Source organism: Castanea sativa, chromosome 5 (genome assembly GCF_040712315.1).
Source record: "Castanea sativa cultivar Marrone di Chiusa Pesio chromosome 5, ASM4071231v1".
Taxonomy (NCBI): domain Eukaryota; kingdom Viridiplantae; phylum Streptophyta; class Magnoliopsida; order Fagales; family Fagaceae; genus Castanea; species Castanea sativa.
The window spans coordinates 9,005,583-9,024,092 of NC_134017.1; the positions used below are offsets into that span (position 1 = coordinate 9,005,583).

Genomic DNA, 18,510 nt, shown 5'->3' on the forward strand with positions numbered 1-18,510 from the left:
CTTTCAAAGGTAATGGGAAAACATCATGTACCCTTGTAGTGCTGCAGTGGGTAGTTTAAGCTCTTACCGAGGAGCAATTCTTGATTTTCAAGCATAGAAGCGTTTGAGGAACTTCCCATTGATGGGGCTGATCCTTACACCCTCCTGGTCAATCAACTTGTAAGCTCCATTAGTGTAGACTTCTTGTACAACATAAGGTCCATCCCATTTCGAGGTGAACTTACCGCCTGTACGATGAGTCATGATGATAGGTCTTCGAACAGCGAGGACTAAGTCACCAACTTGGAATGATCGTGGTTTAACTTTTTTATTGAATGCGCTTAACAAACGAGCTTGATAGCACTCAAGGCGTTGTTAGGCCTCGAGCCTTTTCTCATCCAGTGCCTCCAACTCTTGTAACCTAAGCTTGACATTTTCCTCTTCAGTTAATCCTTCTTGAATGGCAATCCGTAGTGATGGGATCTGGCGTTCCAAGGGAAGGATAGCTTCTACTCCATAAACGAGAGAATACGGGGTCGCTTGAGTAGGCATTCGAAATGTTGTTCGATATGCCCATAATGCTTCTCCAATTCTTTCATGCCAGTCTCGCTTAGTTTTGGATACCACTTTCTTTAACAAACTGCCAAGAGTTTTGTTAAAGGCTTCGGCTAATCCATTTGCTGGGGCATTGTACATGGAAGAATTGTACTGTTTAAATGCAAATTTCTCGTACAACTCTGTCATCAACCTATTCTGAAATGGTTTGCCATTATCGGTTATGATATATCGAGGGACACCATACCGATAGATCAAGTGAGTTCGGATAAAATTGACCACCGTCTCTTTCTTTACTTCCCTGAGAGGCACAGCTTCTGCCCATTTCGAGAAGTAATCAGTTGCAGCCAAGATGTACAAATGGCCACCAGATGATTTTGGTTACGGTCCTATTGCGTCAAGCCCCCATGCATCAAAAGGCCAAGAAGCTACAGTTGGGTGTAGAGGTTCTGGTGGCTGATGGATGAAGTTTGCATGGTATTGACAAGCTTCGCATTTCTTAGCATACTCCATGGAATCTTGCACCATCGTAGGCCAATAGTAACCCATTCGCTTGATCCTGTAGTGTAACTTAGGACCTGATTGGTGTGCACCACATATTCCAGAATGAGCTTCTTTTAAGGCTTGTTTAGCCTCTTCCTCTCCTAAGCAACGGAGAAACAAACCATCAAATGAATGGCGGAAGAGAGTTTCTTTATAGTAAATGAATCGAGCAGCCCTTCGCCGAACTTCGATCTTGTGGCGTACATCATCTGGGAGTCTTCCATGTTGAAGGTACTCAATGATTGTTTGTCGCCAATCTTCCTTTTCGACAAGGCATACAGAGATGACATTGGCCTGCTTTTCTTCTTTTTCTTCTTCAATCACGGAAGGCACCACCCACCTTTGGGAAACAGCAACTTTGGCGGTCTCTTCTTGGGATAATGCTAAGGTGGTAGCCAAATTAGCTAAAGCATCAGCCTGTTTATTCTCCTTCCTCGGTATATGCTCCAATGTAATTGCCTCAAAATTTGTGAGCAACTTCTTCGCATATTTGCAATAAGGGACAAGGTCCTCTTTCTTGACATCATACTGCTCCAAGATTTGGTTGATAATTAATTTGGAATCCCCAAAGATCTCGAGTTTCGATATGCCGATTTCAATGGCCATTTGTAGACCAATGATCAATGCTTGATATTCGGCTACATTGTTAGAGCAAAGTTCACTTAATGAGAACGAATATAGAAGTATTTGTCGTTGTGGAGAAACAAACACTACACCTGCCCCCGCTCCTTCTTGACGTGCAGCCCCATCGAAAAACATCATCCATGGTGGCATTACTTCAATGTAAAACACATCTTCGTCTGGGAAATCATCAGAGAATTCCCAATCAGATGGAACTGGGTGATCAACTAAGAAATCTGCCAATACTTGTCCTTTGATGGCTTTTTGTGGAACATATGTAAGGTCGTATTGTTGCAGCAAGACTGCCCATCGAGCTAAGCGACCCGAAACCACTGGCCTGGAGAGGACATATTTAACCGAATCCACCTTTGCTATCAAACGGACCGTATGTGCTTGCATGTAATGTTCCAGTTTGTCTATGGCCAAGAAAAGAGCGAGGCAAATCTTTTCAATAGGAGAATAATTTAATTCAGCTCCATTGAGAGTCCGACTCAAATAATAAAGGGCTCTTTCTTTCCCTTCTTTATTTTCTTGTGCCATAAGAGCACCTAGAGACCTTTCTTATGCCGCGATGTACAACACCAAAGGCTTTCCCGGGATAGGAGCACCTAAAACTGGAGGATTAAGCAAGTATCTTTTGATGCGCGCAAAAGCATTGCCGCAAGCCTCATCCCATTGAAAGTGTGCATCCTTCTTCATTAATCTATTGAAAGGTTGACATCGACCTGCCAAGTTTGAAATGAATCGTCGTATGTAAGCTAGTTTTCCTTGCAAGCCTCTAAGTTCTCGCAGGTTCTTAGGCTCTGGCATTTTTTGGATAGCTTCAATTTTGGACTGGTCAATTTCAATACCGCGGTGCCTCACAATGAAACCAAGAAATTTCCCAGATGTTACGCCGAAAGCGCATTTGCGAGGGTTCATTTTAAGCTGATACTTTCTTAAGCGGTTGAACACGGATCGCAAGTCTACCAGATGGTCTTCCCTCCTTTTTTTTTTAACCACCAAATCATCGACATAACACTCCACGTACTTATGAAGTACATTATCAAAGATCTTTTGCATGGCTCGTTGGTAAGTGGCACCAGCGTTCTTTAATCCAAAAGGCATCACTTTGTAACAGTAAATACCTTTAGGGGTACGAAAAGCTGTGAACTCTTCATCCTTAGGATTCATTCGAATTTGGTTGTAACCAGAAGAGCCATCCATGAAAGATAAGGCTTCATGACCAGTAGTGGCGTCAACCATGATCTCAGTGATAGGCAACGGAAAATCATCCTTGGGACATGCATTGTTCAGATCACGGAAGTCAACGCACACCCGGATTTGTCCATTCTTCTTTTTGACAGGGACGATATTAGCGATCCACTCCAGATACTGTACTTCACGGATGAAGCCTGCCTCAATTAGCTTATTGACCTCAGTTTCTATTTGAGGGATAAGCTCCGGCCGAAAGCGTCTTTGAGCTTGTTTTACTGGGTGCACGCCCTTCTTTACTGCCAAATGGTGTAAAGAAATACTTGGATTGAGCCCAGGCATGTCTTTGTAAGTCCAAGCAAACACATCTTTATATTCTACCAGGAGCTAGAGGTATCCTTCTTCTTCTGCAGGAGTGAGAAGGGCACTGATGAAAGTTGGTCGAGGTTCTTCAGTAGTTCCTAAATTGATCTCTTTAAGTTCATCAACTGTAGCCTGTACTCCATCTTCCAAGGCTAGGGGAGCTTCATCGACCTCATTCTTTGCGGCTTCATCATTTGACAGTGTATCTTCTTCTACTGTAATGTGAAACGAGGATGATACTTCTTCATTTTGCTCATTGTGGACGAGTGACTGACTTGTGTGTACAATCGTTCGCCTTTTGACTTTGAGAGCTCCTTCAATGCTGATATCCAAGATAAAGTTACGCTTCATGCGTGAAGGAATACTACTACGTATCTCATCATTAGTTTTCTCCTCCTTTTGGTCTTCAGAGTTTATTAAACTTTCAGAGCAAGTATCAATAGGCCTTTTTGTTGCCCCTAATCGATTAAAGACTGATCCACACGCAAAAGTGTCTCGACTTTGCGTTAAACAAGCCGTATTCAACCTGTCGAACACTGTAATTCGTGACGATGAAGCCTTAATGCGATCGAATACTGAGATGCGTGATGAAGAGTGATCTTTTCTTTGATTCGGACTTTCATCAACCTCTACTGTTATGTATTGGGAACTTGAAGAATTGCTTCTTTTATTGATCCATATTTGAGCTGGTGGTTCTGGAGTATAACCTATTCCAGTCTTTGGGATAGGAATTTCATGCCCTTTAAGTCGCATTTTCCCTTGCGTTTTACTAAGACCATGCATCTTTTCTCTGGTGGCTTCTGGAATTAGTTTCCCTAGGCCGCTTTGTTTTGAGAAATCATAGCCTGCTTTGGCTAATAGCCTATATGCCTTTAGGTTAAACCATTCTTTCGTCCGTTTACTTGGTAGAATACCATGCTCTGTCAGACTTTGTGAAGACTTCACGAATCCATTTAGTGGCTTTGATGGCAAAGGATTTGTGGATGAAGTTAAAGGCATTACATGATTTTCTTTCAACATGGCTACATCCTTCATTGTGAGCTTTGTAGGAGGTCTTCGCATATCCATTGTAGATTGAAGGCATTCCGTGAATGGTGATTGTCCGTTTTTGCGGCGTGACAATGGTACATAACGGAGGAATGGAGGGTTATTGGAAGGCGTAGAACTTTCATCCGCTCTCTCTAAATTGCTAGTAGACTCACTAGACGGGTTATTCCCATATCGTGGATCTTCCTTTGGGGAAGGAATATCCTTTCTAGTGATGAATTTAACATGCTTCTTTTCACCCTGGTTGCTTTTCATGGACAGGACTTCAACTGGGAGAACTTCATTAGGGATATCATCTTCGACATAAAACTTCGCGTCAGCAAAGCGAGCTTCAGTTTCAGAAAAAGGCTTCAAGTCGGCATCTACTTTCTTTATTCCACTTTGAAGATACTTGAAACATTGTTGCAAAGTTGACGGCACTATTCCGTTCCCATGGATCCATGGACGTCCTAACAACATGTTGTAGGTTGTCTTGGCATCAATGACATGGAACAAAACATTGCTTGTCAATTCTCCAATAATTAACTCCAAGTGTATCATGCCGATGGCGCGTTGTCCTCCTTGGTTAAAACCTTGTATGACCAAGCGACTGTGTGATAATTCCTCCATAGTAAGACCAAGTTGTCTTATTGTCATTTTCGGTAGTATATTAATAACTGAACCTCCATCAATGAGAATGCGATCAATCATTTGTTCACGAGCATAACCAGAGACATAAAGCGGGCGATTGTGAGGCTTAGGGCCTAACAATAGATCCTCGTCAGTGAAAGTCACGTCTAGAGAGCATGCGAAACATTCCTGTGTTTGTTGAAGTGTATTGGCACAAGGAGTGTAAATCTTTGGCTCTTCAAGAGCTTGGGTGATCCCTTCTTTCGGTGAGGAGGAGCATTGCAAGGATTCAACTTTATCAACCTGAGATTTGAGTTGTTCTAAAGACGACAAAGTCTCATTTGAACTACCATGGTCAACACCTTTTTGTTTTTCATCGACTTCACAATGAGAGACCGTGTGAACAGCCTCCGTTGACTTGTTTTGAAAGAATTTTATGGGGAAAAATTCTTCCAATGTGACAAGACTTCGAAATTTTTGGGTTTGTGCCGAATCATCGCACATTTCCGTTCTTAGTCTTTCTTTCCTTTTATCATTCTTTCTTCTTGACCACGGCTGAATTTGGTTTTGTGCTCTTCTGGACTCTTGGGTGATCAAATGAAGAGGGAATACTCGTCTCTTCTTCCATCTCTTACGAGTAACCAACGTCCAACCCTCTTCCTCATCCATTGTTGACTTTTTATCATCATTTGAATTATAATCAGATGCTTTTTGTGAGAGTTAAACTTGAACAGGTTCCAAAGAACCAAATCGGATGAACGTGGTATTCACCCTCTGCTTAGTAGTTGGAGACATGCAACTAGGCGACCCGCAAGCAAATGTTACAAGGTTTGACTGAGCAACATCACCAACATCTAAGTTGATTTTCCTTTCCTTGGCTAGCTTCATGATGAGTTCTTTAAGAACAAAGCATTTTTGGATCGGATGACTTATGATGCGATGATACTTACAATAGTTCGGGTCATCAACCTTTCCTGCTTCTTCCGGTCGTTTGCATTCTGGCAATTCAATTAATTTCAAGTTGAGCAGTTGTTCTAGCATTTCGGGTATATCAGCGTCAAGGAAAGGATACACCTTTTGTTCCCATTCCTTGAGCGATGAGCGACGCGTCTCGCGTCGTTGGCCTCCCTCAGGCCTCTTCTTGTTAGCCTTTACATTTCCTGTTGAAATTTTGACTGGGGCAGGGTTGACATTCATGGAGTGTTTGACATTACTTTTTGTATTCCTATCATTTCTCCTTATTTCTCGCCTTTCTTTCTTTTCTTCAGGTACGGGAGGTTTCATATTTTCATGGCAAGAGATACTCAATTCCATGTCATGCGCACGAGTTGCCAATTCTTCGAATGTTCGGGGCTTTACCCCTTGTAGGATGTACAGAAGTCCCCAATGCATGCCTTGGATGCACATTTCTACAGCAAATATTTCAGACAGTCTATCCTTACAATCTAAACTCAAAGAACGCCACCGACTGATGTAGTCAACAACGGGTTCGTCTTTCCACTGCTTAGTATTGGTAAGCTCCATCATGCTTACCGTGCGGCACGTGCTGTAAAACCGGTTAAGGAACTCCCTTTCCAACAGATCTCAACTATCAATTGACTCAGGTTCCAAATCTGTATACCAATCAAAGGCATTCCCTTTCAGAGAACGAACAAACTGCTTTACAAAGAGGCCTCCTTGAGTCCCTGCGTTCTCACAGGTTTCTACAAAGTGCGCAACGTGTTGCTTAGGGTTTCCTTTGCCATCGAATTGCAAGAACTTGGGGGGTTGATACCCATTTGGCATTCTCATATTGTCAATGCGCTTCGTATAAGGTTTTGAATATATGAGAGAATGTGTAGAAGAACCTCCATATTGTGCTCGTATGGTGTTTGTTATCATGTCCTGCAGTTGTTGGACAGATATCGAGGCCATTGAGGTGGAATGTCCTTGTTGAGAAATGCCTTCACCTCTTTTTCCCTTATCACCCCTAGCGTTTTCTCCCTTCAAGGTAAAGCCAGGAGGATGCTCAAGGTCTGGATTTGATTCACCCGAATCTTGGACTTCCAGTTTGTTCATCAGGGTTGCAATTTGGACGTCCTTATCTTCAAGTGCTTTTGTGAGAAAGGTGACCCTTTGTTCCATTTCAGCCATTTTTTCTTCCACAGTAGAGGTGTTGGTCATCATTACTGGCATGACCTCTAGATATGATGGAGAAAACGATGAGACAGGATGAGTCAAAGGCATTTTGTTCCTTAGGTTTCTCATCACGGGTGAAGAGTTGATAGAAAAGGTCTTTGTTGAGGATGATTCATCATTGATCTCAAGATCCGTCGAGACAGATGAATTCTTAGCGGTGGCTTTCCTTTTTGCAAGAAAGTCTAGAGAGATGATATTATGAAGCTTGCTTTCTTTGGTTGATTGGGGTTGCGGTTGATCAAGAGCTTTGGATCGACTACGAGTGATTGGGCCGACATAATCATCCGCAACGGAAGCATCCATCACCGATTTTTGAGCATTCTTGTTAGAAGCCATCGAAGCTAGTAGCAGATCGAATTTCTTTTCTTTTGAAGGAGAAAGAGATGAGAGGCAGAGATGTCCCACCGGGCGTGCCAGAATTTGTAGACGACTAAATTTCTTAGTTCGAAATAAATCAAACAAGTTAAATAGTTTCACAAATACGAATTTGCATTGATAAATGTGTGGTACAATTCTCTGTAATTACAAAAGAGTGATCCTCTGATTCGATCTCCTTGAAAGATTTATTGATTGGAATTGTGGTAATGTGATTTTGATTTGAACATAAGATATTCTTCAATTTGGCTGAGGAATGGATAGAAGATCTTTGAAACGGAATTACAATGAATCTCTGGCTATGAGCTTGTTAGAAATTCTTTGTTCTTCGTGTTCTTCGTGTTCTTCATGTGTTCTTCGTGTTTGAAGGTTTGTGGTGGAAGTTCTTCGGTGCTTTAGAGGCTTGATTCCGTAGAGCTTCGTTGATTTATGGTTTGTTGAGGTTTCTGGAGGCTTTTGAGCTTGATTCCAGTGAACTTTGAGATCTGGACGAGTAGTTTGGATGATTTTGCTTCAAATGTTGTTTGTATTCGAGGTTGAAGTTCTTGAATTTCTTGGAGGCTTTGAGGTTTGATCCTGGCAGAGCTTCTGGGTTTCTGAACTCAAGATATCTTTTTCCTTCTCTCTGTTCTGTGTTTTTGTCCTCCTAAATGTCTTAGGAAGGCTTCTATTTATAGGAGTTTAGGAGTAGGTGAGCGACACGTGGCAGAGTCTGATTGGTGACACTTGTCACAACTTGATTGGTCCGCTTATGTCATCGCTTACACGTGCAGGGCTGCTTGTGTCATCGCTTACACGTGCTGATGCAGTTTCATGCCTTTATTTCAATGACACTTGGCAAATTTCTATTGGAATCCGAATAGTGATGGCAAAACCTAGCAGCATTACGTGGCGCCTTGTAATTGGCTGTATTTTGTGGACTTGGTAGTATGATGTGTCAGTTTGTGATAGGTTGGGAATTTTCCCTCTCTACACTTTCCATCGATGGTTTTCCATAAAGGTTGCTATTAGTGATATTTGGAAACATTGTAGCAGAAAATTTATTATATACTAATCTTACCGGATCACATTAATAACTTTGAAAATAAAATCAAAAGATATATTCCCTCACTCCTCTTAGTAAATCAACAAGGTATCTCCTAACCACAGGCTCCATTCTTATAGGGTGGACTAGTAAACAAACAATGCCATAAACACAAAGAATTTCATAACATTTTTTTACAACAATAAATTGGTAAACTTTTACTGGTTATTATTTGAACTCACTATTGACATTACCTTTATCTACCCATTACAATCTCCACAACAATTCTTAAAAATAAATAAACAAACAAACAACAGTCTTCCACATCAATAAGTGTGAAATTTTTTGTGTCTACAAATTTTTCTTCTAGCATACACCTCTTCATATCCAAAGCCCATTTTTGGGTCAATTCCCAAACTAGTCAAATGTGATTTCTAACACAGAAGCTCTAGGACAAGTCCTAGTCAGGGGCGGAGGGAGGTCGACGGGGACACTTGCCCCCAAGCCTTCTCAAAAAATTTCAAGCAGTAGTGCTGTAAAATGCAGTAAAAGTCCCCACTTGATAGTTGACATAAAGAAAAATCTACTTTTTCTTGTTATTTATATTTATTAGCTTGTCAATAAGAAGATAATTTTACATTCACACAGCAACACTTTTATTACACAATGGGTCCCACCTAATAGTACTTTTTTTTTTTGCACACTACTTTGCCAACTACGACTAGAAAAAAAAGGTATATTGAATTGGACTTTGAAAGAAAAAACCTATGTTTATGTGTAATGTGCCTAGTTTAGCGGCTCACCAGTTGGTTTCCTACTTAAAATTTTTTCTCTAGTTATCAACATTTTCAATGTCAAACTTGAATTTTTGGTATAAACTCAAATTTTAAAGACTTAATAAAGTAAAAATTTCTACATTAAATTTTAGAAGCAGTCATGGCATTGAGTCGCATGTAGCCGAATAGAACTTTATAATTATATAGCTATATTCTTAATATTTTTACATTACTTTATTTTTCCAATTTATTTTAATGATTCAAATTATAGTTTAAATTGTGAGTATTTAGTATCGATTAATATATCTTAGATTAATTTTACCTTCAATCTTGTTTTTTAATCTTTCCCCCCTGACTTGAAACTCTAGCTCCGTCACTGATCCTAGTTCCTGTCTTTTTTTTTTTAATTTTATTTATTTTTTAATTTTATGTTTTTGTGTAGATGAGCAGCAAATTTTTATTACGAAAAAAATCTCCAAACAGAGAAAACATAGCAAATTATTCTTTAGTTTCTGTCTTCTGTCCTCGAATATTTTTCTTCTTTGTATTCTTACTTAAGGAAAAAGCAAAGAAACTACATAGATGCCTCCTAGTTAACTGAAAGCTCGAATTTGTGTTAAAAATACAAGAGCTGTTTATGTATGTTTTTAGACCCTTTAACACAGTAGTTATTTAACCTAGTTATTTAGCCAAGTGATTACTTAGGTAAATTATTCGAAACTAGGTTAACACAAGTAAATCACATCAAGTAAACAATGCGGAAAATAAAGAACACAACGATATGATAACCCAAGAAAACCAAACCGGTAAAAAGCCTGGGGAGGATTTAACCTAGCTATCCTCAAGGTAAAACAAGATCCACTATGATAGAATTGAAGTTTTACAATAACGACTTAGGCCACTAACATCCTATTGCTACCTCGAGTAGAAAACTAACTACCTCGACCACGTAATAGCTCTGAGTCCATGGACTACTTCTTTCTCAGATCCACAGCATCCACAAGTACACCCACTTGTGTTATTCTTTAAACTCTTGAAACGGCAACTGAAGCGATCACCAAGCTCGCAACATCAATCTTGATCTTGATAACTCTAATTGTGTATGAAGGTAAACATCTCTAGATCTCACAAGAGATTCACACACACAGCATATCAACAACAACTAAAATGTGGCTAGGGTTTTTATATTTATATGAGACATAAAACATAAAACCCTACACGTCAAACAAGCTTAGATTGAGTTGGAAAATTCTGTAGAAAAAAAATCTGCACGAGCTTCGATCGATCGAGTCTAATTTTCAATCGATTGAGCCTTGTAGAAATTGAATAGTAATTTCCTACAATTACTCGATTCCAACTTTACACATAAACACACTTTGAGCAGCCTATATCTAGACTCTAAGTTTTGATCATTGTTTGCCAAAATTACACATTGAAGTTCTAATACATTTAGGTCCTAAAGTCTTAGAACCTAACAAAGTCCTCCTTTGAAATGATCAAAGTTATAAAACAGCCCAATAAACAATAAACATGCCCAATAAACAATTCAACCTAACTACTATCCATTAGTTGCCAATGTAGACAGCAACATGACTAAATAAACCTGTATATACCTGAAACACTCAACAAACACATAAACGCATATGTGAAAAATACAAGTAAAACCAAAATAAATTCTTGATTTCACAAAATAGAAAAATAAAAAACATATATCATGAATAACCTCATAATATAAATCAATAGCCAATGTAGCACATGTGAAACAAGAAACAATAATAGAAATAAACACATAATCTCCATCTAACATATACATCCCACAAAAAATAAATACATCATGAGCCAAAAAAATACATCAAGAAGCACCTAGATATAATCTAAAGAAGCTCCAAAGCTCAAAAACATCACAATCAAATTGGCAAAGGACAATCAAGGCTCATGATCATCAAAAGAAGGTGGTGGAGTAGATCGCCGAATACTCGCCAAATTCGCACACAAAGCCTGTAGCTCTGTGAGCACATCCACCAAAAGTTGTCCATGCGCCACTTGAACGGTCACGATAGTATCCAACATTCTCCGAATGGATGAATCATCCGAAGTAGAAGGTAGAGGATTAACAGCGGCAGTGGGATCGACATAAGCCTTAGTAGAAGGGTCACCAGAAGAAGGAGTCTAAGCTGCAGCACCTTTGGAAGACTCTACTCTAGGGCATTTAGAGCTAGCTTTCATTTGGGCTACTTTCTACTGAAGGAAGGTGGCACCTATGGGAGCTATAATATGTACCGGCTTAAATGCGGGAAACTCCTTTAAACCTAAGTCTTAAAGAATCCTATGAATAAAAACAGGGAAGAAAAGACCATGGGAAGTAGAAGCACTCCTATGAACCTCAACCAAGGATTGAATGAAAAGAGACGGAAAATACATAAGAGCATTAGTCACAAGGGCATACAAAAATGCACATCTCTCAAGAGGAATGGGATGCAAATGAAATTGGCCAGATAGAATGACAAGAAATCCATAAAAACAAATAATGAATCTCAGTAAGCTCATGGGAAGTGATACGAGGATTAGTACCCCACTAAATGGAAGTACCGGTGAGATATGATATAATGTCATTAAGAGAAGGGGTCTCATCATAAGAGTAGACTAGTTGTTGTACCACAGGTACCCCAAGAGCAGAGGCCACTTCTGAAGGAGTAATGATATACTCTTCACCCCTTATCCAACTACTCACATATTGAGTGTTGGAAGCATCAGAGTGAACAAAGAGGTTCGAATAGAACTCTCTTATCAAGGCAGCCGGAGGAGGATGACAAATATCCAACAAAGGCAACCAACCCCTACGCTCAAAGTTTCTCCTAATTTCTTCATCAAGCTTATCTAGGATCACTTTCCTCTCAGTCCAAACAGACCTATAGACATTCAACTTCTCATAGGTTTCTTAGTTTTTCTCAGTGCGGAATCTCTCACTATCCAAAGCGGGGGTAGAGGTGGAGGCGGTTTTCTTATTGGATCTAGTCTTCCTAACCATGATGCTAAGGGAAGAAAAGGAAAGACCAAAATAAAAACCAAAGAAAGAAAATAAAGAAAACCAAGGGCAGATTGCATCAAACAGGGTTAAAGAGAAAACAACAATAGAAAATATCTATCTATATGATGTATGAATAGAATAAACAAATGATGCATGCTCTAATGCATTGAAAAATGTTCAATTATACTTTAGAAATCAATTATTGACTTGAACATAGAGTTTTACTACAAAAACCCCAAATTTTGAAAAATCCAAGTTCACAAATTTAACCAAATTGAGTAATTAATCATTACACTAGATAGAAATCATCATATAATGACTTAACCAATCAATTACACAAGCCAATTTTACCAATTACAGCCCAATTGAACAAAATCCCCAATTTTATATAGTTTCAAGCCCTAGAATTTCAAATTGTTCTCAAATCACTAAATCAATCTAATTAATGCATGGGAAACATGTTTGTAACATCTAAGAACAAAAACCCAACGATTAATTTTGAATGAAACCAACTCAAAAATAAAAAAAACCCCAAAATCCAATAGGTTCGAAAATGTCACCTAAAATGCATGAAAAATGTAAATAAAATGAAAAAAAAGGGGTAATAAGGTCTTACTGGCACTTGAAGAAAAAAACCTTTGAGAAAAATTAGGAAGAAAGCGACAAAAATAGACTTGAGGTGGATCGGTCGAAGTAAGAAAGCAAAAAGCTTTTTGAAAAGTTTGAATAAAGTGAAGAACACGTGACAAAAGCTTTTTTTAAAAAACTTTCAGACCGATTTTGAATCGATCGAAAATTACATTCAATCGGTTGAAAATAAATTTCGATCGATCTAGCACCAATCGAGCACCGATCGAGCCAGGTAGATTGTGACCAAAATTTTTATCGCATTTTCGATTGGTTGAGCAACAGGTTCGATCGATCGAAAATCTGGAAAAAGCAGATTTTTGAAAAATAGAGCATTTTAATGCAGAAACTCCTCAAAGCACATTGTTTTTTGAATGAAATGTATGAGCATGAGATGAAAAGTTTTTCAAAAACACTTATGTTCAACCCAGATCTCCCAAATACAAGATTTTCAATCAATTTGTCCTCAAAACTTAACCATTAAACATATTTTGCATCAAAATCAAGGAGATTTTAATTTTGGATGGCCACAATAAGATCACACACAATATCATGTGCTAAGTTTAGTAGAGAAAAACTTGTGTAGTATGTGCAACTAACAATACCTTAAGATACATGTGAGGTGATATGTAGATAAAAATCAATCACAATTTCTACAAAATTCATCACATAAGTTTGAATGAGACTATCACCTAAAGAGTTACATCATATAACTCTCACATCTCCTAGAAAACAAGCTTGCAATCATGTAAGTTTCTTATGTTGCCTCATAATGTACACACCAATTTTATTTGATTTGGAAATTATTAGAATAGCCAAGATTGAATTAATTATAGCCCAATAATGTACACACCAATTTTAGCATTAATACGAGGCTACACTAAAATTGGTGTAGCCTCGTATTAATGCTTGTGAGATGGTTATTTATGCCTTTCTCATTAAGCTCAAGTCCAACAATCAAAAGCATGTGACTTCAAGATCAAGATCATGTGAACAAAACTATACACAACTCCCACACAACATGCACAACAAAGCTAAAACTAGCAAAATACAGTAAAATAAGCTCATCCAAGCTAAACAAAGTACATAAACATGTTATGTAAAGATAATATGGCCAACCTTGATTTCAAGTCCAAGAAAAATAATGCAAAACACATTTCTCCTTCCTTTTCCTTTTTTTTTTTTTTTTTTTAAAAAAAAACAAAAACAAAAAAAACCTAACATGAAACGCATGAATGTTATGCAATGAAAATCCTAAAAGCAAAAAGAAACCAAAACAACAAAAGAAGAATGGTCACAAAGAATAGAGAGATGTAGCACAAGGACCATGCCAAAAATACTTAATTAGATTGAGCATTTTGTATCCAAAACCTTTTAGATGCAACTCTAACATTGGAGTTATTATTCTGATTAGAATAATGAGCAATTCCAGGATTTGAATAAAGGTTTAATGCCTTTACCAACTAACCAATAAGTATCATAGGATCTTGTGCTTGAGGCACATGTACTTTTAACTTATTTGCTCGCTTTACAGCTTGCAACTTGAAACAGTTTGGACGAATATGTCTAGTCTTTCCACAAAAATGACAAACCCATAAATGTCTCTCATGCTCCTTATCCTTAGGAGGATTTGGCTTCTTAGAAACAGATTCTTTAAGATCAACCCTACTCTTCCTTGGAGGTGTAACTTCTATTGGTTTGACAATCTCACTCACGAGAGGCTTAGAAGAAGGAACAAAATTTGTGGAATGAGTTTTAGACAAAGAGATGCTTTCTACAAAGCCTAGACTAGTTTTGTCTAAAGGAGACTTTTGAACACTCAACATATAATCAAGTTTAGAACTAGCAGACCTATTAGTTTGTTCTCTAGCAACAGATAATTCTAGTTTCAATTTCTTAATTATGTTAGTCAACATCATGTTCTTAGTCTTCACTTTATCAATTAAAGTGCTAGCATCAAGCAATTTCAACAACAAATCTTTCTTATCAAGTTTAAGAGAAGTAATTTTCTTTAAACCTTTTTCAACATTCATTGCATCTTTTGCAGCAACTTTGCATAGCTTATTGTAAGTTTATTGCAAATTAGCACATTCAAAGAGTTTCCCATCAGAAGGGTTCTCATCAACAACAACACTTTCATCAGCTACAGCAGTAGCTGTGAAAGCAATGAAGTTTCCATCTTCATCACTACCAGACTCATGATCAGAAACTTTATCATCACTAAGGGTTACAGCCATAGCTTTACCCTTTGATCTCAAGAATGTAGGACATTCTAATTTCACATAACCATACCCTTGACAACCAAAACATTGTTGACCTAAAGAATTATTAGAGGTTTGACCAACTTTCTCTTTAGATTTATCAGTATTGTTCACTTTAATGGGTTCATTCCTCTTAAAATTCCTAGGTTCAGCATTGTTTTTGCCTCTTGCCCTTCTGTTATTGTTCCGAAGAAAGTTTCTAAAGTTCTTGGCAAGATAAGTAATCTCTGTAGAACAGAGTTCATCATTAAAATCATTCCTATTAACATCATCAACTGACTTAAGAGTCATTGATTTGGATTTATTTATCTTGGGTAGGTCTAGCTCATAAGCTCATCAACAGGGATGGAGTCAACATCCTTATTTTCAGTAATGACAGTTACTTTGGGTCTAAAATCCTCAATCAAGGATCTAAAGATCTTCCTAATAATTTTAGGTTAATCATAAATTTCACCCAAATTATAAATAGAATTAACAATGTCATTAAGTTTAGCATAGAATTCATCAAAACTTTCATCATCAGACATCCTAATACTTTCAAATCTAGTAGTTAACTGCTGCAACTTATTGATCTTAACTACCTTTGTGCCTTCATGCACAATTTGGAGAATATTTCATGCAGTATGAGCAATCTCAACATTTGAGATCCTTTTGACTTCCTCCATAGAAAGAGCATTGAATATAGCATTCATGACTTTGCTATTAAAGGCGGCTACTTATAGGAGTAGTTGGCTTTTCCCATCCGTATTCAACGGAATTCCAAACCCTTTCATTAATGGATTTCAGGAATGCTTTCATTCTTACTTTCTAGTAAGCATATTTGTTCCCATCAAAGTGAGGTGGGATCATAAGAAAGTGACAGTGTTCCATGACAACGGGGGTCAAGGATCAACTTTTAGATCAAAAGATCTAAACACTAGAGCTAACCCGCTTTGATACCACTTGTACGTTTTTAGACCCCTTAACACAATAGTTATACAACCTAGTTATTTAGCCAAATAATTACTTAAGTAAAATTTTCAAATCTAGGTTAACACATGTAAATCATATCAAGTAAACAATACAGAAAATAAAGAACACAACGATATGATAACCCAAAAAAACCAAACTGATAAAAAACCCAAGGAGGATTTAACTTAGTTATCCTTAAGATAAAACAAGATCCACTATGAAAGAATTGAAGTTTTACAATAACAACTTAGACCACTAACATCCTATTGCTACCTCAAGTAGAAAACTTACTACCATGACCACGTTACTGCTCTAAGTCCACAGACTACTTCTTTCTCAGATCCACAGCATCCATAAGTACACCCACTTGTATTATTCTTTAAGCTCTTGAAACAGCAACTGAAACGATCACCAAGCTCTCGACATCAATCTTGATCTTAATAACTCTAACTGTGTATAAAGGTAAACATCTCTAGATCTCACAGGAGATTCACACACACAACATATCAACAACAACTAAAATGTGGTTAGGGTTTTTCTATTTATATGAGCCATAAAACATTAAACCCTACACATCAAACGGGCTGAGGCTGAGTTGGAAAATTCTGCAGAAAACAATCTGCACGAGCTTCAATCATTGAGTCTAATTTTCGATCGATCGAACCTTGTAGAAATTGAATAGTAATTTCCTACAATTACTCGATTTCACCTTTACATATAAACACACTTTGAGCAGCCTTTACGTAGACTTGAAGTTTTGATCATGGTTTGCCCACATTACACATTGAAATTCTAAAACATTTAGATCTTAAAGTCTTAGAACCTAACAGTTTAGACTCCAAATTAAAACATTACAGCTCAGTTGATTTTACGCTAACTTAAACTAAGTGCGGAATAGAGTAAATGTGAGCAAACAAGCTATAAAACTACTCTAAGTCATATTCAACAAATCACAGCAATAAAATGAAAGCTAAAAGAGTAGGGAAGAAAAAGATGCAAACACAAGATAACACACTGATCTGTTATCGAAGAGAAAACTGAAGAACTCGAAGAAAAACCTCTCCGTCGCCCTCCAAGCGGTAAGTCGATCCACTAGACAATAAGTTGGGATATAGGAATAGCAAGAGACCCTCAAAGCCTAAACTACCCAATGCACCTAAGCCCTCCAAGCTCCTACTCCAACAAAGCTTCTCGGAATCGTGTTTTGTCTAGCTTTCTGGATCCTGCATTGCACCCGATTGCATTCGCCAAGTCTCACCGGCTTCTTTTGGCAAATCTTCCAAGCTCCAAAACACTCACTACACTCTGAAAAGGTGTAGGTTGTATTTGGGTACAAATCTCCTTTCAATGTATTATAATGGGAGAGGGAAAGAGAAGATGCTAGAATGATTTCTCATTAATAATGAGTAGCTCACTCTCTAAAAAATGGGTGTGTTGTGTTGTAGAAAACCTATTTAGAGTTTTTCTCTCTGAATGACCTCCTCTACTTTTGTGGGTAATGAGGGTATATATAGTATGGGTGAAGGGTAAGAAAGTCACACTTAAAAATCCTCCAGGCAGAGAGTTTCGCGGGTATCTCGCGGGAAGGCCTTACCCGCGAGACACTTGCGAAATTGATAGCTTGACACGACTCTTTAGCTTCCAACATGTGCTTCTCACGTGTCCTTTTTGCGGGATACTCTTCTCTCGAGTTAGTCGCGAAACTGCACTGATTCTTCATTTCATGCTCGATTCTTTACCAACTTAATACTAAACCCAATACAATAAAATCCCACAAAATACAAGGAACAAATTAAAGTAAATACAACACTTTTTATTATGGAATAAAGCCAATAAAAAATAAAGTTGTAAATCGCAACTTTACATTAACGAAGCAATGATTTTAATACGAACGCATTGATTTTTATTTTTCATTAAAAGAAAATAAGCTATAATTTTTATGATTATATATATTTTTGGACATTTTTTTAATTTATCACCCATATACAACGAATAGCTTTTTTTTTTTTTTTTTAATTTCTGCTAACATAAATGAATGTGTTATTTATTATTTATTCTATGTAAAATTAATTGAAATTAATCATTATGTCATTGTTATATGTAATATAAATGACTTAATAACACTTAACCCAATTAACAAAGATACTTGTCATCTTTCAATTAGTATTTGAAGTCCAAGGCTCTCCAAATATGTTTGGAGCCAAACCTTTTTTTTAGTTTCTACTATATATTAATTTCTTTTTTCAATCTGATGCTAATTTCATCTCTTCAAAAACGTTTCTTTAAAAAAACAAAGAAATAAATCACATCAGAGAATATTATATTATAAGTTATTAGTCACTGGAAATAAAAGTCAAAGCTAGCTGGCAACACAAAACT

The 18,510-nt window shown here is 37.6% G+C and overlaps 1 protein-coding gene across 1 annotated transcript; it reads right to left on the reverse strand.

Annotated features, from left to right (window-relative positions):
* Nucleotides 1–354: 354 nt before the first annotated feature.
* LOC142634683 (uncharacterized) lies at nucleotides 355–1,683 on the reverse strand. Its single transcript, XM_075808967.1, has 2 exons — nucleotides 1,282–1,683; nucleotides 355–462 (listed from the first exon to the last, which is right to left on the reverse strand). The coding sequence occupies exons 1-2, from the start codon at nucleotides 1,681–1,683 to the stop codon at nucleotides 355–357; spliced, it is 510 nt and encodes a 169-aa protein (XP_075665082.1).
* Between the last annotated feature and the right edge of the window lie 16,827 nt (nucleotides 1,684–18,510).

What these genes read in the sequence shown, in the direction of transcription:
- LOC142634683 (XM_075808967.1), bottom strand. Translation starts at nt 1,683, where the DNA reads ATGGCCATTGAAATCGGCATATCGAAACTCGAGATCTTTGGGGATTCC. An exon ending in ATGGAAGACTCCCAGATGAT is followed by an intron (nt 463 to 1,281) that starts GTACGCCACAAG and finishes TTGGAACGCCAG; the next exon opens with ATCCCATCACTACGGATTGC.